The sequence below is a fragment of the Sminthopsis crassicaudata genome, chromosome 5 (genome assembly GCF_048593235.1).
Source record: "Sminthopsis crassicaudata isolate SCR6 chromosome 5, ASM4859323v1, whole genome shotgun sequence".
Taxonomy (NCBI): domain Eukaryota; kingdom Metazoa; phylum Chordata; class Mammalia; order Dasyuromorphia; family Dasyuridae; genus Sminthopsis; species Sminthopsis crassicaudata.
In genome coordinates, this window is record NC_133621.1 from 202,003,189 (window position 1) to 202,027,458 (window position 24,270).

A 24,270-nucleotide genomic window follows, 5' to 3' on the forward strand; every position below is an offset into this window, starting at 1 on the left:
GAATACAGATTTGAACTCAAGAAGATGTCTTCATGACTCCAGTCCTAGCATTCTATCCACTGTGCTAATATTAACACAATTACAAAATACTTTTCACACCAAAGAGTCAGATATAAATAACTGGAGAAACAGCAATTACTCATTTAGATTTGACCCAAATAATATTCCTTATGAAAATGAAGTAAATTCAATGAATAGACAAGGAATTAGATCTGGTAGATAAGAGTACACTGTGCTATATGGATATGGTTCATGGCACCTCAAAACAATTACAACAGTAATATCATAGATCAGATATAATAATGAAAAAGTTTGAAATATTGCAAGAATTACCAAAATATGACACAGAGATACAATGTTAACATTAGAAAAACAATGCTAATATACCTTCTCCATACAAAGTTGCCTACAATTTTTTTTAATGCAGTATCTGTAAAACACAATAAAGTGAAGTACAATAATAAAATGAGGTATGTCTGTGTATAAGTCAAGAAAGTAACAGATTCCAAACTGCAACAGATTTCACTAAGTATTAAAATTTGTATTAATTTCATTCCCTTTATCACACACACAAAGAAATGCCAGCTTGTGATGCTTATTTTCAGAATGCTAGTAACTAGCAAAGTTTTGAAACTTTTCTGCATTAACCTTGTGTCTCTGGAAGGAGATACAAAAATATTAAACCACATTCTGATGATGACTATTTTACAAGGTATGTACATTAACCAGGAACCAGAAGTTTCCATCATTGTTAACATTGTGAGACAAATATATATTTTTGGACTTTGTGCAAGTTTCCATTTGGACCATGGCAGGGAATTTAAAAAAAACTATTCAAGAAGCATCAACTGGCATAAAGGAATCTAGAACTACATTTGACTCAAGGAAACGCATTTTCTTAACATTTGATGAACAGAGACACCAAAGGAAAAATTTAATACTCTCAACATGTCATTTCTAGTACACATGTATACCTCTACCAGGAATTTAAACCATACTTGTTCTGGTTTGGGTGGAGATTTTCACCTGCTTATTGACTGGAATTTTGGAGTGTATGAGGATGGAGATATCATATTCATAACTATCATATCTCTTTGCTGAGATGAGCTAAAAGAAGCTTATTACCTAGCTATGACCTTAACTCTGGTATGTGTGAGTTTATTGTCAACTTTTTTTTGCTGAATTTTGCTGAAAAACCTGGTATTTAGGGGACAGAGAAGACTGATGGAAAACTGACACTTACTTGGTTGTGAAGATAGTAGGCAATTGTTCATTTACATTGGAAGTATCAAATGAATAGTTCATGTTAAAATGTAGTTGGGAAATGTTTAACAAAAAATGTGATATAATAACATTCTTTTCTGATTGAGTTTGACACCATTGGGTTTACAGAATGAACCCAGAAACAAACAGGAATCCAAAAGAAGACAATATAGCACAAACACTTACTGTCTGATAGTTTTATGACCTGATAAGAAGGTGGAAATAAGTAATGGACACTTACCTCAGCAGACTTCAAGGGAGGAAAGTGTGGAGGAGAAAAAAAGGAGAGAAAGAGAGAAAGACAGACAGAGACAGAGAGACAGACAGAGAGACAGACAGAGACAAAGACAAAGACAGCGAGACAGAGAGTGCAGGGGGAAAGAGGAAAGGGAAAGGGAGGGGAGGAGAAAGAGAATATACAAAATTCATTTTATGTGGGAATACCTGGCATGGCTAGAACTTCAACATAGAGAAATATGTCACAGTTTAATCATCCTAATTACCCAAACCAGACCATCCAAAAGTTCATGTTTAAGAATATGTAACAATAGTTCTGATGAGAATTATAATTAGGTCATACCATCACTTAGCTCAGGTATAAAGGAGACAGGTTAGCAGATCACAAAAGAGCTTGGACTACTCAACCTATAACTAGATTAACAGGATGTTATAGAGTAAAATGGAAATTGTTATGAATGTTGCCAAACACATTACATGTCAGAGCATGTAACATAGGTCTATATTGTTTATATTCATTTATGCATGTCTTTGAGTATACTTGTTTCATTATTTTATATTTCATATTTATCCATTTCTGTGCTAGTATCATGCATACATAGTAGATATATTTTAAGTGTAATTTGCTATTTGTTTATATGCTAATTTTTATTATGAATGCTTTTAGTTCTTTGCTGTTATGCTTCTTTACTAATGTCCCACATGTAGTGCTATGATGTATTCATGTAATGTGATCTTTGTATAATTTTGGTTTGTAGTCAATAAAGCAGCCTGTCAAGTGATGTCTTGAATTGTGCTAGTACTGATCTATTGATACATATGTACTGCTGATTTCTATGAAAGGTTCCCTAAAATGATTTCCTGGGATACTGAAGTCATCATTCTTTTTCTAAATAATTGTTTTGCTATTTGTGACATATTTCGAGATTTCAGGTTTATCACAAGTAATTTTTTAAGATGCTGGAAAAATTATGATGCCTGGAAATATGTTTGCCTTGATTATTCCTAATTGAAGATATATACAAAGAAATCGAGATGCAAAATATATGGAAACCTGTTGTTCAGGAAGGAATTTTTCATGATCCTCTTTCCCATTCCCCCCATAGAATTTTCCTTGATGTTGGAACTGGTGAAGAATGTGATTTATCCTCCTAAATTCATCTAGCAGCTATTCTAGAGAAAGGGAAAAGTACGGATAGAGGAGAAAGTAATATAAAGGCTACCACAATGAAATTCTCACCTTAAATTTAGATCTAGGAGCCAAGGCAAGGCAAGCTCTCAAAAATGCCCATGCTGATGAAATTTCTTCATGCTGAAGAGGCTAGTGATTATTTATTCTTTCTTTCCTCCTCTTCCCTTTCCTTTTCTCTTCCAAGAGAAGTACATTCCCCTGAACTTGGGGTCATTGAATGGAGTTATTAAAAATTCTTTGGAGTTTTGTTTTCATTTGAGGAATGGGAGAGAAAGGAGACAGAGTAATAAGAGTTCTCTCTGGGGTCTTAGAGTTGATGAAGAAAGTTTTAAGAGAATTTTTACAATATCCGGGTGACTTAATTTACTGAGATTTCTATGCACAAATGATTTACAGCAGTGACTGGGCAGTAAAATGCCTGGGGGAATTCAACCTGCCAATTCGAACATAAGTTGGGGGAATGTTTCTCTCTCTTCTGCTCCTCCCCCTTCTCTTTTTCTCCTTGTTCCTTCCATTTCATTTCCCCTTCCCCTTCCCCTCTCTTCTCCTTTTCTTCTTTATCCTCCTCCATTCTCCTCTTTCTTTTCCCTTTTCTTTCACCATATGTAAAATATTTGGGGGTTTGAGGCTAAGTTTTTCATTTTTGTTTTAAATAATTTTATTAAAGTTGGGACTTTTTGTCCTATGCAGTTTTCATTTTTAATTTTTGAAATAAAGCTTTGGGGTAAAAAACAGGTTTTTTAAAAGTCCACTATGTTTCAAATGGAGCTATGTGACTAGCGTTTAAACCAAATAAATATGACTTGCCCCTGGACTCAGATGATCCTAGAAGAGAGAATGATGCTGATGACTTTGCATAACCCTGCTTCACTTAAATCCAATCCAAATGACTTGCAAGTCAAGACCTTATCCTCTTGATGTCATTGGTCCTCTTCGAAAATAAAGGACATAGTAAAAAAAATGTACCTAGTCCTTAGTCATTAAATGGGCATTGCCCCAGACAAATTGAAATCTGAGAAAGACCATAATAGGGCCAAAGCCATTCACTGCATCCCAGACCATCTCCAGTCTTCTTGACTTTTGTCTTGAACTTTGATGACTCTGGAGGTGAGAAGCTGATGACTTTGTGCAGTTCTCTCAAATATAATTCATGCATAAATCAAGACATCATCCTTTGTAATGTCATTGATTCTCTTTGAGAACAAAAAATGAACAATTACAACAACTTGGTTTGAAAGGGGGGAAAAAATCTCTCTCAAAGGGATAGCTGATACTGAGGCAAGACAGCAAATCACCCCCAAGAAAAGTAATCTGGCCCACAAAGATTTGTTGGGGCAGAGGAGTATCTGCAACTTAAAGCCCTGCCAGCCAGTTTATTGATAAGTATTTATTCACTTAGCTCTGATATTGGGATTTGAAAATTCTATGTTGTGCAAACTCTATTCTTGTTTGGCATTACCATAAAACCAAAGAAAGTAACTTCAAGGAAGTAATTCAAATTAATACTTATAATATAAAGGTTAAAAAAAATGTGCAGAAGGAAGGCTGATTCCAACTGCTTGGCAAATAGCATGTTTAAAGGTGGCTTTCAAAGTAATACATAAGTACATAGTTCTATTACGCATGTTAAATTCAGAGTATTACAAGCCTAAAAGCAGATTAATCAAAAATGGAGATTAAAATCATGAGGACAAAAGCCAGCAACTGATATTATTTGACAAGTAATTGTTTTAGCCTGATGAGTGATTTTTTTGAAGATTCTGGAGCAATAATTTGTGGAATTAAATTAGAGGCAAGTTAGAACTTCTTAGTTTCTAAAGTTTTGCCTTCAGTAGATTATTTATTATACTCTTATGAAACTGAGATTTTATCAAGCTCCTGGAATGAACATACACAAAAGCTCCCACCATCATTTATGGGAATTTATTTATTCATGTGTAAAGTTTTGTTTTCAAAAGAAAAATAAAAAAGACAGGAAAAGTCACTAAAACCTTTGTTCTTCCAGTATTTGTCTCTCTACTGCAAAATCTTTTATTTCATGATTTTTGAAGGAGTTCATTATCTCAGAGTTGTTATCTATTTTCCAATTTCCAATGTTTACAGTAGATTTTACAAATGTTGTGGGCTATACAATCTTATTCCTTGACACTGTAGAGTCATACAGTAGCAATTTACCTTTCATTATCAAAAAACAAAATTGGGTATTATATCTAACTATAATTAATTGAGAAAGACACATTCTCATAAGAAGTGACCTATGTTGGGTTAATATTTATTGGCTTTTATATCTGCATTTTGTTTGGCAGTCTGCCAATAAATATTAAAATCTTTGCAATCCAATTTCTATCTGCTATGTAGAATTGGGTAAGTAACAAAAGATATCCCTGGAAACCATTATTATGGCACTGACTACATCAGTTTCTTGATCAGATCTCCAATGTTGGTCAAAAGAAATTTATTAAAGAAAAAAAATAGAACTCTTCTATACTTCATTGGATATCCCAAATTGGATTTCCCACATACATTTTAAATACAACATATCAAAAACTAATTTTAATATATTCTTCCTCTGTCCCTCTCCTTTTCAAATTTCCTATCACTGAGAAAAAGAGCATTATTCTCCTAGTTACCAAAGCTGAAAACCTAAATGTGATTTTCGACTTTTCATTTTCTTTCACTTCCAGGATCAAGTATAGTATCTTCCATCATTCAAAGTCAATCTGGATCCTCCCCCCCCCAATTTTTCCTATTCTACATATCTGGAGATAAATTCCATTTCACCTAGATCCAGGCATTTTCACTGTTTGTTTCCCCTGCCTGGAATTGTCTTCTCTCATTTCCATCTTCTGATCCTTCTGGTTTTCTCCAGCTAATATCCCAATTTCTTTAAGGAGCCTTCCTGATCCCTTTAAATCCTTAGTACCTTCCTTGTGTTAATTATCTCTGTTTGTACAGAATTATTTGCACATTTTCTCCCACATTAGACTATGAGCTCCTTGAAAGCAGATACTGTTTCTTCACTTTTCTTTGCCTCTCCAGTGCTTAGCACAGTGCCTGGAACATAGTAGGCACTTAATGTATGCTTGTTGACTTACTGACAGTTAAAAACAGTTTGATGTCTCAAGGCACCACTATGGTAGAACTTTATACTTTTAAATAATGACCTAGTAGTTTACTACTCTGTAAAGTCAACATGGAAATAATTAGTTTGTGCAATTGTGAGAAGCAATCTCTAGAGGACTTTTGGATACATAGGAGGCACATTATCATAATACAAATAGAAAATAATGAGTTCTAGAAAGAGCATGTTGAGCACCTTTGTGGCCTAGGTTATATTTCTCCATCTAAAGCTACATAAATCTTATGTACAAAAGGACAGAGTGGTCCTTAAAGGTATATTCTTGTGTGAATTTCTTTGCCCTCTGGGAAATAACGCCATCATTGGATTGAGTTTGTAGGTGTACATTCAGTTATCACAGGTTCTGGGTTTGGTTCTGGTATGTGACATGGGTCGTTCAAATGCAAGTTCAAGTTTTCTGAAGTCAAATGGGAGGAATTGTAGACAATTTCGTTGAAATCTGACTTGATGTAGACTACAGGGGAATTATTCAAGGGATACTCAACGGAGGCTTGGGTGTTTTCTCGAGTCATTCCCATATCTTTGCTGTGCTCTGAAGGTGATTTCCTTTTCATCCGTGTATAACTTTTATCTTGGTTCTCCATGCCTTGTTCATTTTTCAAAAATCTTCCAAAGAACCAGATGAAAAAACCAAACCACACAAAAGCTATCAAACTTGGAACAAAAGCCAGACATTTGACATCAAGACTCGCTCCTATGTATCTGCTATGTAAGAACATATCTCCCTCTGCATATGTTCTATTAGTCTGAGGATTTGTGTTATTAGATCTCCATTCCCAAGACAGCTTGGTTCTGTTCAAATCCTTTAAGCTTTCTGCATCCTCCACAGTATAAATCTTTTGTCCAGGGCCAATGTATTGACCATATTCATGTGGCTTATAAAATATTTGGTTCTTCCACATATTAAGGTCCAAAATCAGGACAAGGAAGATGATGCCATAGTTAAACCATTTACCTATTTGAAAAAAAAAAAATCTAAATTAATAAAAAAAGTCACAAAATATATTTTAGAATCATCAAGTTAGAAGGAAATTCAGAGGTCATTTAATTCATATTGTTCAAGAAATTCCCTTCCACAACATGACAATTAGTCATTCAAAATGTATCCAATGATATAAAAAGTATTTCCCATAATATCACATTTCATTCTGCTTATAAATCCTGAAGGCCACAAGATGTATAAATTAGTGTAGTGAGTAGTAGTCACTCCATACTCAGTAAAGGAAAATCTGGACATATACATATACATATATACATGTATATTTATGTATATATATATATATATATATATATATATGTATTATATATGTAACCTATGCATATATAATTAATATTTTATTGTGATTTTTGTATTATTATCTATTATGTATTTAAGTATAATGTAATTTACTCACTTATCTCTTTTAATCAAATCTATTTTTATTACAGCTTTATCAGAAAATGATTGCTACTACCTTTTAAAAAAATCTGTCTAAAGCATAATAGATTGCATCTTTCTTTTTCTGCCATACACTATGTAGATCTTTTATGTTTCAAATGTGTTTATTGTACACATTTATTTTTGCATTTTGCTTTCTAATCCATAAAAAGCTGCTCTCCTCTATTTTATGTATGAGTTCATGAGTTTAACATATTCAAAGTTATGTTTGTTAATGATATTTTTCCTTTGAGCATGTTCTATTGTAGTACAGAAAACTAACTCTCTTTGTTCTTACACATATAGAGACACATAGATACCATTCTGGGGTAGGGTGGAGAAGAGAGAAATGGAAACAATATTAGTAATGTAAAATTTCAGTGATTTGATCTAAGACCCAAGTAATCTTTTATAATCAGTCCTCCATAGTTAAAGTATGTTTTGCTTTATCATTTTTTCCTCCCTTCCTTCCTCTACCTTCTCCTAAATCATGTTTTTCATCCTTTATATTCTTTTGTTCCATGTTAAATTTAATGTATTTCTATATTAACCTTTTTGTATATACCAATGGCTGTATAACTGTGTGTAATCCAGTTCATATGAGTTCTTGAGATATGGAATATTACTATTCCAACTTCCATGTTTATGTCACATTGGGCTGGAAATGAATATCCTTGAATACTCTGGGGAAAACCCCTAATGGTTTTCCTCAAGGAAGAAGAAGGCCAACAATGAATGTTCTCCTAATATGGTACAACAAGGAGTGCAACATGATCTACACTGTTTCCTGGAAGAAAAAAAAAAAAAAAAAAAGGACAAATAATCTTAACCATAACATAGGAAATAATAAAAGAGAATTTGCTTGAAACTTGTGAATATGTAAAATGAAATATCAGTTGAAATAATTTATATACTGCCTCCAGAAGGAAAAACCACCTCCAATATCTTTGCTAAGAAAAACCCAAATGGGGTTATGAAGAATTGGATAAAACTGGGAAACTGCTAAACAACTAAAGAGGAAAAAATAGATCTTTAATGAAATAAAGAGCCAAACATTCCTAAAGAAAAAAAATCAAAACTGCATAGAAACTCTATTGTTCAAAACTTCTATAGTATATAGAAGTCAAGATGTAAAAGGTAAGCATGTTTGAACAATGATAAAGGAGTAAAAATGGATAAAATGCTTACATGGAGATATGATGCATATATCCCCTCTGAACCTTATCATTATTATAATAATTGAGGGAGTCTCATAAGACATATGTCTTAATGATTTTAAGAGAAGAATGGAAAGAAAGAAGAAGAGTAATACATTGGGGGAAAAGGGAAGAAGAAAAAGAAGATAAGGGGAAATTAGCTTACAAAATGAGAGAGTATAAGTTTATAAAAACATGGAAAAGGGGGTGGAGAGCAATAGTTGACACTTCAATCTCATTCTCATCTGAACCAGTCAAAGAAGGGGAGAATACAAAACCAAAAACTTGGGAAATAGGATGGAAAGGAGAGAAAGAAGGAAGATATAAAGAATAGGTAAATTAAATAAAAGCAAAACAAACTCTAAGAATGTAGAAAAATATTTATCATTCTTTTTGAGGTAGCCAAAGAATGGGAATCTGAAGGAATGTCCATAAATTGAGGGATTTTTCACCAAGAAGTAATATCTAAATATGATGGAATTTTATTGTGTTATAAAAATAATGAAGGGTTTTGTATCACAGAAATTTGAAAAAATTAAGAACTCTGATTAGTGTGTTAGCAATCATGAGTCCATAGCACTAATTATGAAACATGTTACCCACTTCCTGATAGAAGAAGGACTCAAAATGAAAAAGGAGCCATATTTTTTTGACATTACTAATGTGGAAATTTTTTGCCTCACTATTCATATTTATTATAACAGGGGTTTATTTTAATTTCATTCTCAACTGGGTGCTTGGGATGAGAAGGAAATAATGAGTTTTGCTGATTGTAAAAAAGAAATAAAAAAAAAATTAAAGAGGCAATGCCATTAGCTGGGAGAGAGATGGATGGGGAAATTGTGGGAGGCTCAAGGAAGAAAGGGAAGATTTGGAGTATATTCTGTGGAAAGTGAGATAAGGTATTGATCTGAGACTAATAAAATTGCTGTCTTGATATAATGAGGGTCCAATTGAAGTTGGATAACATGCTTTTATAATGTACACAGCACAAATTTTGAGTTCCTTTACTTCTATTCAGTAACATGGGAGTAAAAATGGAGGAAACATATGCTAGATATAGTATAGGTTTAAAGTATAAGAATAAATAAACAGATCCAGAAATAGAATGTGGAGTGATTATAGATCTTGTTAAGGATAAATAGGTTTAGGTTGACTGAGACAGGGAAAGAAAAGGTATGATAGCTAATTATGGTCAGATGAGAAATGTCAAATTTTCTGATTAAGGAAGTTGAACAGTTGTGGCTAATGATGAAATCTATTGCATGACCATCCATATGTGGCTAACATAAAGTGAAAAAGTAGCACATGACATAACCAACAAGATAGAGGAATAGATATATTCTCCAATGCTCATGATTTCCCCAATATCTCCGAAATGAGAATTATGGGGACAAAGCAATTTCAGCCATCTCCATAAAATGAAATTTCAAAAACCTGTAAAAATCCAATGAACGTTGACAGTAGAGAAGGTCAACCCCTGATCTAGCAGGGTTACATAAAACAACCCAAAGGCTTACAATAGAATTTACTCAATTAGCTGAGGAATTAGAGGGTACTGGAGCAGGAAGCCAAACATTTAAGAACCCATCAGGTCTGAAAGAAAGGGGAATGGCATACAGATTGTACAAGATCAGTTAGGATAGAGACTCAGGCTGATGGAAATTGGCACCATGGGACAAGTATACTATGGGCATGGGAAGAGGCTGAAGTAACTTTGCGACCCCAAACTCAAGGATATTTCTGTCAAAAGGGAAGAAGTCAGAAAGTGAATTTGGTGGGAAAAAACACAAATTGAAATTACAAAATTACAAAAGATTTCAGTAGGGAATTCAGTAAAAGGACTTTGGCACAAGTAGATAAACCAGTGAGGAAGATATTAAAAGAAAAAAAATATGCCTCCAGATCACCTAAATTAGAGCATGGAATCAAACAGGATATTCCTGAATAGTTTAATAGAGAAATAGAGAAAGAATTTACAATTCTTGCAGAATTTATGACTTTCACAGCAGGAATAATCAGCAGAATTTTTAAAAATATAACTTCAATACATAGTGTAAACCTCACCAAGGAAGCAAAAGTGAGAAAAAATGGACTGGGGATACAAAAACATAGTGAAGGCAAAATGGAAAAAGAGAAGAAAAAAACTAATAATTATATAAAGACATAATCTTGATACAAGGAAAACATATTAATCTTGAAAATAAATTGAATAGAGCCAATATAAGGATCACATTTCTTCCAAAAAATCATGATCAGCAAAGGAAACAAACAAAAACCTCAACTCCAAAACAAAAGAAATAATTTTTTTAATTGTTCAGAACCTTTGAACAGAGAATAGTATAACGATTGCAAGAATCCATAAATCATTTCCAGAAAAAATCCTATGTGAAAAAATATATAGCAGTGGTTAAATTTAATAATTCCAATAACAAATAACAAACATTTGCAGAAAATGGGAGAAAATACAAAATAAATTTAAATATCACAAAATTATCTTGAGCCCATCTGAAATCACAGGAGGAATAAATAATGAAAAACAAAAATGCTAATGTAATCCAAGGTGATATATATAGTGCAAATCCAAGACTGAATGAAAAGGAGGGATATTCATTAAAAAGCATTCCTAAAAATAAAACCATATATGAACAAATGATTTGATTTGTACATACCACAAGTAATGGAAACATAAGATTCACTATATATAACAGCAACCAAAGGAAGAACAGATAATAAAATAAATTAACCCAGAAGACAAGAAACAAACAAACAAAAAAAGAGATAGAGAAGATATCTGTGAAGTTAATTAAACTATAAAATAATGAAGAGCCCATTAATATATTCTTTCTAAAGCAAACAAGGAAACAAAGGTAAAAGCAAAAATCAAATAATAGACATAACAGTGAAACAATCCAAAAACATAATGCACTAACTCTCACAGGAAATTTCATACATATTTCACAAATTTCTCACAGGAAAATATGTTGCTAACAAAGACCACACTTAAAAAACCAAAAATACACTCAGAATAAAAATTAGGACTGGAATAAAATTTGCTATGTTTTACATAAATCCAAAAAAAGTAGGAGTTGTAGTCATGCTATAAAATAAAGCAAAAAGAAACATTTAAAATATAAAAAAGAGATTAAATAAGGAAATCATATTACTCTGAAGGATACAACAGATAATATCATTATTAAACTGTCTTCCAAAGTCCTTTAACCAAAATTCAAAAAGGAAAAATTAACTTAAATATGAGGATACATATTTATAAGATAATACAATAGTAGTAAGAAATTTTAATATCCAACTCTTAATTTTGGACCAATATAACAGAAAGATAAATGGTAAAATGCAGAAATTGAGGTGGAGCTTATTAGTTACCCCAGATCACTCAGCTAATAAGTATATGAGGCAGGATTTGAATTCAAGTATGTCTGATTTTATTATTCATGTCTTGTCCAATATGTATCATGTGTACGTGTGTATTAGCTTCCTCAAATTATATTTTATGCCATGTTAGTAGCTAAACAAATTCTAGTATGTCAAAGCAATAAAATATTAATTTGCTATAAGAAATAATGAAAGGGATAATTTCAAATAAACCCTACCTGCCAAGCCTCAGCCTTGAATCACTTATACCATTTGCTACCTTCACTTCTGAATTTAAAAAAAAAAAAAAAAAAAAAAAGGTAGAGAAAATCACACAACTATTCTCTTAGGATCCTTTACAGCTTTATACTACTATCAGGATCTTTATGCTAAGACTATTCTTCTTTCACTCCTTTCTTTTTCTAAAGCCCAAAAAGCAAGGTTGGGATAATAACAATCCTTTGTGCTTATTCTCTGGATGAACACTGATGTAGCTAAATCACAGAACTGATGGTCCTTGAGCTTAGGCAAACAGATAATGTTGATACTTACTGCTTTATGATAACAGCTTAAGATCTAGTATTGCTAAATCTCCTTCCTTCCCACTTTTAAAAATTAGCTTCTTTGGGACAGCTAGGTGGCGCAGTGGATAGAGCACCAGCCCTGACATTGGGAGGACCTGAGTTCAAATGTGGTCTCAGACACTTAACATTTCCTAGTTGTATAATCCTGGGCAAGTCACTTAACCTCAATTGCCTCAGGGGGAAAAAGTTAGTTTTGTTAATGAAAATAATAGAAAATAGAATTTAGTTTCTTTGATATTTGTGACTTTTTGTTCTTCCAAATAAATTTTGTTATTTTTTTCTAATTCAATAAATCTTTTTTTGAGGGGTAATTTAATTGGGATGGCATTGAATAAATAAATTAGTTTAGGTAAAGTTGCTATTTTTATTATAGTCATCCTGAATATCCATGAATAATTAATGTTTCTCCAATTATTTGAATCTTACTTTATTTGCAGAAAAATTTTTGCTTTATAATTTTGTTTATATTGTTCCTGAATTTGTACTTCCAAGTGTACTCCTAGATATTTTATACTATCTAGAGTTATTTTCAATGGATTATCTTTTAGTATCTCTTCTTGCAGGCTTTTGCTCTTGATATATAGGAATGCTGACAATTTATATAGATTTACTTTATATCCTCCTCCTTTGCAAAAGTTATTGTTTCAACTAATTTTTTTAAGTTGTCTTTGGAATTTTTCCCAAATATATCATCATATCATCTGCAAAATATATAATGTATGATATAAAGGATCCTTTATATCACACACACACACACACACATATATATAGTTGTTGGCTTTTTTTTTTTTTTTTTTTTTTTTTTTTTTTGCTGAGGCAATTGAGATCGCGACTTGCCCAGGGTCACACAACTAGGGAATGTTAAATGTCTGAGACCAAATTTGAACTCAAGTCCTCCTGAAAGGTGTTGTATCCACTATGTCACCTAGCTACCCCTGGATTTTATTATATTTTAACAAGCAGAAATGATTAATTATTGGTGTGGGGGTAATTTCTGAATCAAATGGAAATATTCACACTACTAATTTCCTGTAAAGATTTGGAATCAAATCCCACTCAAATAATTGGAGAAACATTAATTATTCATGGATATTCAGGATGAATATAATAAAAATAACAACTTTACCTAAACTAATTTATTTATTCAATGTCATCCCAATTAAATTACCCCCCAAAAAAAGAAAGGCAGACCGAAGACTGCGCTGGACGCCTCCCTCCCAGCCCACCCTCCTACCTCCAGAGTGCTTCCCCGGAAGGCTACCGCTACTACCACGCCACGGCCGCGGGCACGCTTCCACCCAGACAACCGGCGGCTCTAGGCGATGCGGCGGGACACTTCGGAACGTCCTGGCGCACCGCAACCTCCCTCACGCCGCGGCTCTAGGTAGCAAGAAAGCACAGCTAACGCCTAAAGCCGCGGCGCTCCGGCCGGCGCCGAGCCCCTCTCCCTGTTTCGTAGGCACGGTGCAGCCGCCGTGGCTCTGCTCCCGGGCGTAGAGGAACTCTGAGCAAATAACTTTCTTTCTTTGCTTTCCCCTGAAGGCCTTGTGCCAAGTATTTGCATCCTTCAATCCTTTCTCTCTTCCATGAAAGCAGTATCTTTCCCTTTTCTCTTTCCTTTATTATATTCTGTTGAGGACCCTTGAAGATTTTGCTTGCTAAGGTGGGAGAACAGAGTACTGGAAGCTTCTCAGCCATTTTCTTTTTTCCTTGCCTACTCTTTATAGTTGTAGTGTACTGGTAACCCTGAAAGGGTTAGGGTTCTTATTTTTTTCTTTACTTCTTTCTGCTTACCTCTATTTTTTAAATCACTTACTTCAGAGTATAATTCATCTGTCAATTTTCTCACTCACTCTTTTTTTTTTAATTGCTTTAAAAAAACTTCATAGTTGGGAGATTGAAGCTATTACTTTGGAGGCCTGCTTAGATAACTCATGAGGATATAGTAAAGATAACCATTTAAATTCTAATTTTTCCCTTCTTGTGGGAATTTATAGTATCTTCATTTATTGGATTACAGCCAACCCAAAGACCTGTGGGGCATATCAAGTTGTAGAAGTTACTTCAGTTAAGGCTTACATATTTGCACTAAACTAAAATTTTTCTAAAGCATTCTATAGATATATTGCAACTTTTGCATTTTCCTTCTTTCTAGCTCTCTCGATCTCTCTTTCTGTGTGTATGTGTGTGTATGTATACCCCCTTCTTCCAGGGTTCCTCTTTTGTATTATCAGAATTAAATCCCATTTGATAATGTTCTACTGAACAAAGACAATGATGCCAAAGTTTTCAGGATCCTGGTTTCAAAGGAAGGTGCCTCTGCCCAAATAGCCAAATCAGTTTTGAAAACAATCAGAACTGTCTCCATTCTGGCCCCTACCAAATCTATATTGAGACAGTAGAATTTGAAAACTGGAACTAACCATCTCTCCCTTTATGCACTCCCATAAATACTATGGCTTTAACAAATAAAGAAAGCAAAGCTATAATTAAAATAGTAGATATTTTTATAATTTTGTAAATTATATTACTGTGCTGTATGGCCCAGCAATGGAAAGGACCTTAATAGTCTTCAAATCTAATTTCTTTCATTTAAAAAAATTTTATGCCTTTTACCGAAACTTGAAGGTCAAAGTGGTAGTTAAGTGGAAGAACTGGAACTTCTTTTAACTCCAAACCTAATTTTCTTTCTACTGAACCTCTATCAATGTTCTATTTCTCTATGACCAGGATCTCTTTGCGCTGATAGAATACCTCCATTTTTGTAATTCTCATGCCCCCATAGCAATTATTTTCATTAAGCTAATCTTTTGACCCTGAATCCTGTTTCTAGTTAACTCTATTGGTCAAATCTATCAGAAGGTAAAATGTCACAGTAGAAAAAGTAATAAACCAACTACTGGAAAATCTAGGATTTGAATCCTAGCTCTGCCATTTAACTATGTATCCTGGGACAAGACACTTTGTCTTTCTAGGACTCAATTTCCTCCCATGTAAAACAACAGAGATAAGATTTTTCAAGTCTTGTCATTCTTTCTCCCTCTGTGTCTCTGTCTCTGTCTCTCTGCCTCTCTATTTCTCTTTGTTTCTTTATCTCTCTGTGTGTTCTCTGCTTCTGTCTTTCTCTGTTTGACTCTGTCTCTGTCTCTTTCTTTCATTTGTCTGTGTGTGTGTGTGTGTGTTTCTCTGTTGTACTTTCTCTCTTTCACATATACACTCTCACACATACACACACATACCCTTGTCTCTCTCTATATATATACGTTTAAAATGCACATGTATATATGTGCAGATGTATATGCATATATATGATTATATTTGTATGTATCAGCAGTTTTCTATATCTTGCATTTTCTAGTCACTTTGTCTTTGCATGGCCTTTGTCTCTGACATCCTGCCTATCTTAAACAGTGTGCTGTGTGTTAAGATGGAAAAAAATCTCAAACCTAAATTGAGAAGACATGTTAAATGAAGAAAGGTTAAAAGTGTTTCACACTTAATAACCACATGTTGTGATGTTTTACTTTACTTAATGAGAAGAATGTAAGAGTTATTAGCATTCATCAACTCTAACAAAACAGAGCTCTGAAGAAAATATTAACAATTCAGAATATGCAGAAATTAGGATTCAGCTTCCTGATGAGACTGTTTAAGTACCCTAAGCTTATAACATTTAAATCTTACAGCACAGTGGGTGGAACATCTCAAGTAATTTTCCTTCCTTTGTGCCTATTGCCTAACAAAGTGAAAGACTAAGTAAAAGTCGCCAGTCCTGCAAAATTATACCTGACTTTTGTGAAAACAAAAGCTGAGTTGGCCTTTGTGACTCTTCAGCTGATTAACACTATGAAGAGAAAAATAAGGAAGAGAAAGGAAAATGGAAGAAGGGAAGAAAGGTAACTACTCTCCCAAACTTCCAGATCCACAGTTATCCTGCCAGAAATCTTTGGCATACGTCTTGGATACAATATTTACTATTTTATTCCAAAATTTTATACAAAGTTAAAAACATCATGTAAAAGCACATTACATCCCTATCATCTACAACCCCAGGACCAGAAATCTCTTTATTTTTTTCTGCTTTGTATACAAATATTGAATGATTAGCCTGCTTTGCCTATCTCAGGGAAACAGGCTGACCTTGGGAAAAAAAAACTCCAAAGAGTCTCAGTAACAAAGTGTGTAGGTACTATGGCAGGAAATAATTAAGATATTGTAGATTCCTTATAAACTTTTGAAAACATAATGCTAAACAAGTGATTTTTATCTCAAACTAAAGTCAGATATCCATTGGTATTTATATATATATAACATATGCTATAGATGTAATATATATAAAATCCTATACTAACTTTCAAAAGTCATGAGCCAAGCATTCTTACCACCTTATTTCTTTTAACAATGAATTCAGTTTTCTTTCTTCATCCAGCATTTTGTACTTGAACAGAATATTTCTAACAAAAACTATAATATTCAAGGTAAGTATTATTAAAGAGATGACAAACTAGAATAACTTTAAAATAAAGTTTTCCTATGTTGGCAAAAACAGACAGCCCAGGAAAAAGTAATCCAATAGGAGGTGCTCATGCCATATTTATTATAGCTGTTTCAGAGATCCATTTAATCATTAAAGCAATTAAATGAGTCCTTGAAAACTGTGGTCTCCATAAAAATGATTTTTTATCCTAATATGTATATGTTTGTGCACAACAAATATATATTATTCCATAAGTATTTTATAAAATATTAAATGTATTATATTAATATATTAATCCATATGTATCATGCATAAATGTATGTAACATAAGCATATGTAATTATATGTGATATAATATATGCATACATGTATGATAGATAAGCTTTATTAACTTAATAAAAATAAAAACTTGCAGCAGCATTCCTAGCTATAAACTTTTCCTCCATTTTAGAAATATTGCCTTACACAAAGTTTAAAAAAAAAAAAAAAGCAGACTCTTTGAGAAGTTAGATTTGTTCTTCTTGGGCTGTTTTAAGCAACAGTTTTGAAAGGTTATTTGGTTTTTTGGTTTTTTTTGTTTTTTGTTTTGGAGGGAGGTGTAAGTTTTTATTTTAAGGTCAGAATTCTTAATTTCTCTAGCATGGAGTTGAAAACTGAGCCATTGTCCTTAAAATACATATATACACATAAATACTGATGTGTACACATTACCTAGATGTGATCAAGAATAAATGTTGCTTGTTCCTTTTTTTTTTTTTTTTTTTGCAATTATTCAGCTCCCTACTTTGTTTTAAAAACTGGCATAAAACTTAATTTCAGGTAAGACTAAAATGACTTGGGTGTCATGGAAGGCTATTGCCATGCCTACCAAAATAGAACAAAGAATGAATCTAAAAATTAAATCCACAAAAGAAATCTTTTAAACAAAGGTGAATTTTTTGTCTTAAGCAGCAATCAAAGGTGATAAAGTGTTGGTAATTTCTTACAGAGTAGTGGACTGCTTAAACTTTAGTATTTGCTTTTAATCTCATCAATAAACAAAAAAGGGAAATGAAGAGAATGTATACTGAACTATATTTTGTGAATCAATTCTTCTCCCCTAAATAAATAGAACAATATGTTTTGATAAGTAACTAAATGTGTTCATTGAGGTTTCTCACCTGTTATATGTATTCGGTACTCCTCTTTAAAGATCATCTGGAAAAAAGGAATCTGAAACTGCATATGAGGTGTGTGTAATCCAGGAAGATTTACATCAACATCTCCCATGAAATGTGGGAATTCCCAGTCCTGTTAGATAGAATTGACAAGAAAAATATATGCAATTTATTTTCTCTTTACATCACAAAAACAGAAAAATTACCTTATTTAAAGCAACTACTTTTAAATAATATAAAAAGAGATAAGTTAGGGGCAGCTAGGTGGCGCAGTGGATAGAGCACCAGCCTTGAATTCAGGATGACAGGAGTTCAAATCTGGTCTCAGACACTTAACACTTCCTAGCTGTGTGACCCTGGGCAAGTCATGTAACCCCAGCCTCAGGAAAAAAAAGAAAAAAGAAAAAAAAAAAAAAGAGAGATAAATTTCTGAACTATTCATTTAAGTTGTAAGATGTCTGAATAGCTATTTGAAAATTAAATTTTTGTAATTTTTCTCCTCCAAAATTGTGATATTATTGAGAGCATGGGAATAATTTTTGCATTACTGATGTTTATTCCTTATATACTGGGGAATAATCTTCAGAAAAATTAAACCACCTTATTCTTAAACTATAGGAAGAAAACAAACAAACAAACAAACAAACAAACAAAAAAACCTTGATAAAGGTTGCATCCGAAAGATCAGAGTTCAAGTCCCATTTATAAAAACATCCGGGGGCAAGTCATAGTTACTCTGGGCCTAAGTATAAAAGGAAGTTATTGAACTAGATGGTTCCTGCAACACCATGGCCCACTAATCCAAGCTCTCTTCTTCTCTTTCCCTTTCTGCTGATGTCTTTGTACCCACTACCTGTATTCTTTTAATCCTTTCTTTTTTCCCTTGAAAATAGTATCTCTCATTCTTCTCTTCCTGTCTTTCCTACTGTCTTTTATTGAGAATTCTTGAAGGTCTTGGTTGCTAAGGATTTATTGTGACTTTGTCTATTGGCAAATAAATAAGGAACTGGAAGTCTCTCAACTTTTGTGTTCCCTTTTCACCTACTCTTTAGAGCTTGGAGTTGTAGTGTACTCTGAAAGCAGAGTGTGCATTGGCAATTACTGACAAAGTAAATAGAGTGCAGGACCTGAAGTCGCTAAGACATCTTCCTGAGTTTAAATCTGGCCGCAGACACTTACTCACTATATGATTCTAGACAAGTCTGTTTGCTATAGCTTCAAACTCTTCTGTAAAAAGAACTGGAGAAGGAAATGTCAAACCACTCCAATATCTTTGTCAAGTAAACTCCACATGAATCACAAAGAAAATGACTATACAAAAGGAAGAAGCAGAAAATTTCCTAGCTGAACATCTTCAAAACAAATTTTCAACAGTCATTCTTTGAAAAATTTGAAAAACTAACTTTTATTAATATTGATGGGTTATTTGATTTGAGGTATATAAATTCCACCATTCATTGTTCTTCATTGATCTAGATTGTTATGCACTGAAAGATATAGAGAAATTTTGGTTAACATCTTCAGTTCTTAATTATTATCACTTTTATTTTAAATTCTGTCTTTAATATTTATAAGGTGTATACATTTTTTCAAGTAATACTGTCAAAATATTTGGGTCATAAAATGGCCTGTCATATTTCTGATAAAGCATGTACTTTTGTATTAAGCTAGAAATTTCACAAAACACTCTATCACAGTCTTGAGCCTTTTCTGTCAAGTACATTAATTCTTCTATTAAAATTCTGTCAAATATATTAATTATTACTATTAATTATCAGGACTTATACATGTGAGTTATTGAAATTAAGGTTTTTGTTGAGAATACTCTTCACATTGGCAAATACCAAAGATTTTCAGAAATTTAGCTGTGAATTATCTCACATTTTCTTCCATTTTTTCAATATTTTGTTTGGAACATTTTTCTTGCTAGTTCACAGTCATTGATTTCTGTTAGATAAACTCTAGTTTTTAGGGAATCTATCCCTTAGGTAAGTTTTATCATTTTTTTCTTCTAAATTATTTAATATCCTTACTATTATTTCCTCCAGACTCTTTATTTCTTTTACTTATTGTTTCATGGAAGGAGAGGGGACAAACTCATTTAATACTTGTGGGAAATCCTGATGTCCCCTTCCAATGTCCTTGTAGTTGTTATGAATTTACTCAATCAGTCATTTTTATACTTGCTTGTATTTTTTAAAAATTTACTCAATTATTCAGTTCTTGAATTGGGTTTTGTAAAAGGGTCAAGTTCTACACTTTGCTGTATTGATGGATGAGATGATTAGTCCTGTTTAGTCCTCTCCATGCTCATCTGGGTTCCCTGCTAGGGTTGAGGCTCTCAGAACATTGTATCTTCAGGGCACTCCCTCACATCTCAGAAAAGATTGTTAACAAGCATTAACATTGTTAACAAATCCCTTAGCCTTTAGCCTCATCATCTGAGCACTTCAATACAGTACTGGTTGTTTTATTCTATTGAAGAGAGATTAAAATTGTTCTATTTGGTCCTAGATGGCAGAAATCAAAGCAGTAAAGTAGAAGTTGAAAAGAGGTCCATTAAAACCAAAAAGTACTGCTATAAATATGTCAATATGCATAGGGCCTTTCTATCACTGAATACCATTATGGTGTATACCGAACAGTGAGATTTTTGGATCACAGTTTGATATTTTAGTTACTCTCTTAGTCACTTTCACTTTGGAACTGGTTTCTCAAAATTGAACCAGCTCACGGGTACATTAATAATGTATCTAGCATGCCTTTCTTTTCATAACTCTTAAAACTTTGACAACTCTCATCTTTTGTCAACTTTGCCAATTTGGTGGATGTGAAGTGAAAGTTTGGGGTTATTTTGATATGTATTTTCTTCTTATTATAAGATAAGATAATTATCTTATCATTAGTGATATGGAATATTTTTTCTTATGGTTGCTAATAGTCTGTAATTTGTTTGAGAATTGATTTATCTTTTGTTATAATGTGAGTCCCTGACAATTAGCAATTGCTTCATTTATTGTGTTTGCTACCCCAGAACCTAAGTATGTTGATAGATTGACTGACCTTTTGAGAAATGGAGGAAAGGGCATACATGATTTTTGGTCTTAGATATTTCTGTTATATTTCTATATATCAGATCCTTATCAGAAATATTTGCTATAAGGGCTTTCCCCCTCTACAATTAGCCATTTCAAATAAAAAAGCTTTTCAATTTCTTTCAAATTATCTTTTATGATCAACTTTCCCCCTTCTTTGGTTAAAAGTGAATGTCTTGAAAGTTGATGTGAACAGTATTGAGATGAACCTAATCTGGTTCTTTTTATAATTTTTTGTATAAATAACTTTTAATATTCAGATCCTGTAGTCCTTTTGAGTTGATTTTGGTAGATGGAAGATTCCCAAAATGAAAAAAGTCTTATGGATAAGAAGAAAATATATTTCCCCCACATTATACTAGAAAGTGAGAAAGAAATAGTTACATATTTACCTTTGTCTCTTTTGGAAAAAAATCATCAAACAAAGCCAAATATACTGGTAATAAAAATGATACTATGGCCTTCAAACATGATACATAATCTTCTACTTCTAGCTATAGTCCTGCCCTAAATAATAAAAGAAACAATAGGTTTTGAAAAAAACAGGTTCTTTGTCTTTTGGTTGTTCAGATAATTTTATAAAAAATTTTGCCACATGAAAGTACTCCCCATTTTATTTTGGTATTCAATTAGAGAGACATGATAATTCATTTTTCCTGTTAAGAACATTAGACTGCAATTATAAAATCTAAACAATTGCCAAGTTAGAAATAATTTGACTTAAAACAAGATATTTCAGACTGTTCCATAAGTTCTAATCTTATACTTATAAAATAATTTAGACTAGCAAATACTTTTTCATTTATTTTTAATATTTGGTTACTACTTTGTTTACAAATTAGGCTAAACAAAATATAAAAATCTATATATCACATCCCCATCCTCTTTAAAGTTTACATAATGCTTTCCTTACCACAATCTTATTATCTCAGTACTTTCTCACATCAGTTAGAAAAACATAATTATTCCAATTCATACATATTCATACAAACTTACTTTCAAGTTTTGAAAATTGCAGTTTCAGTTTTGGTCCCTGACATTTTATACATAACCAATGGTGAGACATCTGGATAATAAGAATATATGGAATATAATGAATTACAATGTCAGTAAAGTGGGTAAACAAATTAGTAGTAAAACACACATTTAGGTATAACTCAACTGAATCACTTAAAAGGGTGAGCAGTCTATTCTCTCTGCCCCTGCCCCCAAAAATGACTTCTTACATTCTAATAAAAGTTCACTCAAAATACTTACAATATAGGACATATCTGATTCCTTAGATAATAGGAGGGTCATTCTCATAAGCTGAATAGCTCATTCCCAAGTTGAAACCAACTTGATTTTTAATCACTTCTATATCTTTAGATAATTATCCCCATGAACTTCATAGAAATATTAAAATGATAAAATATAATCAAATAATAAAATTATAGTGTTGGAAAGAAACACGGAGGTCATTTAGTCATGTTTAGAAGGGGAAAAAAACCATTACTTTTATAATAAAAAATATCTTGGTTCAACTCAAGTCAGCTTGAGCTACTAAGGGCAATTCATTAAACTTTTTTGAATCTGTTTTATTATTTATTAAACGGAACAATATTTTCCACAACCTACTTCATTAGGACTGTGGTAAGGAAAGCATCAGGTAAATTTTTAAGGGGTAGAGGAATATGATTTATAGATTTTGTTTAGCTCAAACTGTAAACAAAGGAAAATCCCAAACAAATGGTCAGGTAACCAGGTAACAGAATTCATTTACAGGTCTTCAATGTCTGGAAATACACTATCTCTCAAGGCAAACAATTATGTTTTTTAGATATCTCAAATTGTCCTGAAATCTGAATTCTTAAAACTTCTAATGTTTGGTCCTAGTTCAGCCTTCTAGAACCTAGCAAAGGAAAACTAACCTTTCTTTCATGTGAGAGGACTTAAAATATTTTAAGATTATCACATTCTCCCTGACGTTCCTCTTCTCCAGGATCAACGTCCACAATCCTCCCAGTCTCTCCTCTTTAGCAAGGTGGAGAATTGTCTCATTATCCTAGTTGTTTTCCAATTTGCATCCCCAGCTTTTCAACATCTATTCTAAAATGCAGAACTAGAAATATTTTCTGTCTGGTCCAATAAGGATTCAAATACTCTTATCTCTCTCTATCTGAACAATATAGTTTTAATAAGGTAGTTTAAGATTAAATAGTGGTTGGGCCTTACATGTCACACTGCTGACATACTTAAAATATTTAGATATTTTTCATATCTTGCTTTCTAGATATGTCTCTATCTGATACATTTAAGCTAAGGGTAGGAATGAATTTACATTTATCTCTATTACATTTCATAGATGTAATTTAGCCCACTACCTTGATCTATTAATATTTATGGATTCTGGCTTTGTTAAACATTTGGTGGAAAATGAGATTGAGCCTTTTTAAAAATATTTTCCCCCGTTACATTCAAAACAATTTTTAATTTGTTTTTAAATTTTTTGAGTTCTAGATTATCTTCCTTATTTCTACTCACAATTAAGAAAACACATATGAAGACATTTCCATAAAAGTCAAGTTGTGAACAAAAGCATAGATCTCTCTACCCTAATGAAAATAAAAACCCTCAAGAAAAATTTAAAAAAGAGACATAGAGGGGGCAGCTAGGTGGCACAGTGGATAGAGCACCAGCCTTGAATTCAGGAGGAATTCAAATCTGGTCTCAGACATTAAACACTTCCTAGCTGTGTGACTCTGGGCAAGTCACTTAACCCCAGCCTCAGGAAAAAAAAAAAAGAGAGAGAGAGAGAGAGAGATAGAAAAAGAGATAATGCTTCAATTTTTATCCAGACCCAATCAGTTCCTACTCTGATATGAATAGGATTTTTCATCATAAGTCATAGTTGTGAATGATTGTACTACTAAGAACAGCAAAGTCATCCACAGCTGGTCATCCTAATAGCAATAACTTTGCTATTACTTTGTTTACATTTCACTTTGTTTGAGTTTATGGAAGACTACAGGTTGTTGTTTTTGTTTTTTTCTGAAAGCATCCTGCTCATCATTTCCCATAGAACAATATTCCACAAAAAACACATGCCAGAGTTTATTGAGCCATTCCGCAATTGATGAGCATCCCCTCTATTTCCAATTT

General features: G+C 32.8%; 1 protein-coding gene across 3 annotated transcripts in view; it reads right to left on the reverse strand.

Moving 5' to 3' along the window:
* Positions 1 to 5,432: 5,432 nt before the first annotated feature.
* The window catches only part of TMEM117 (transmembrane protein 117), a 158,803-nt gene continuing 139,965 nt past the window's right edge, over positions 5,433 to 24,270 (reverse strand). For all 3 annotated transcript variants that reach the window (XM_074269461.1, XM_074269460.1, XM_074269462.1), the window contains 2 exons: positions 18,038 to 18,167; positions 5,433 to 6,786 (listed from right to left, as the gene is read on the reverse strand). In XM_074269461.1, coding sequence (XP_074125562.1) covers positions 6,131 to 6,786; positions 18,038 to 18,167 — 786 coding nt within the window. In that variant the 3' untranslated portion in view covers positions 5,433 to 6,130. The remainder of the gene's footprint in view (positions 6,787 to 18,037; positions 18,168 to 24,270) is intronic.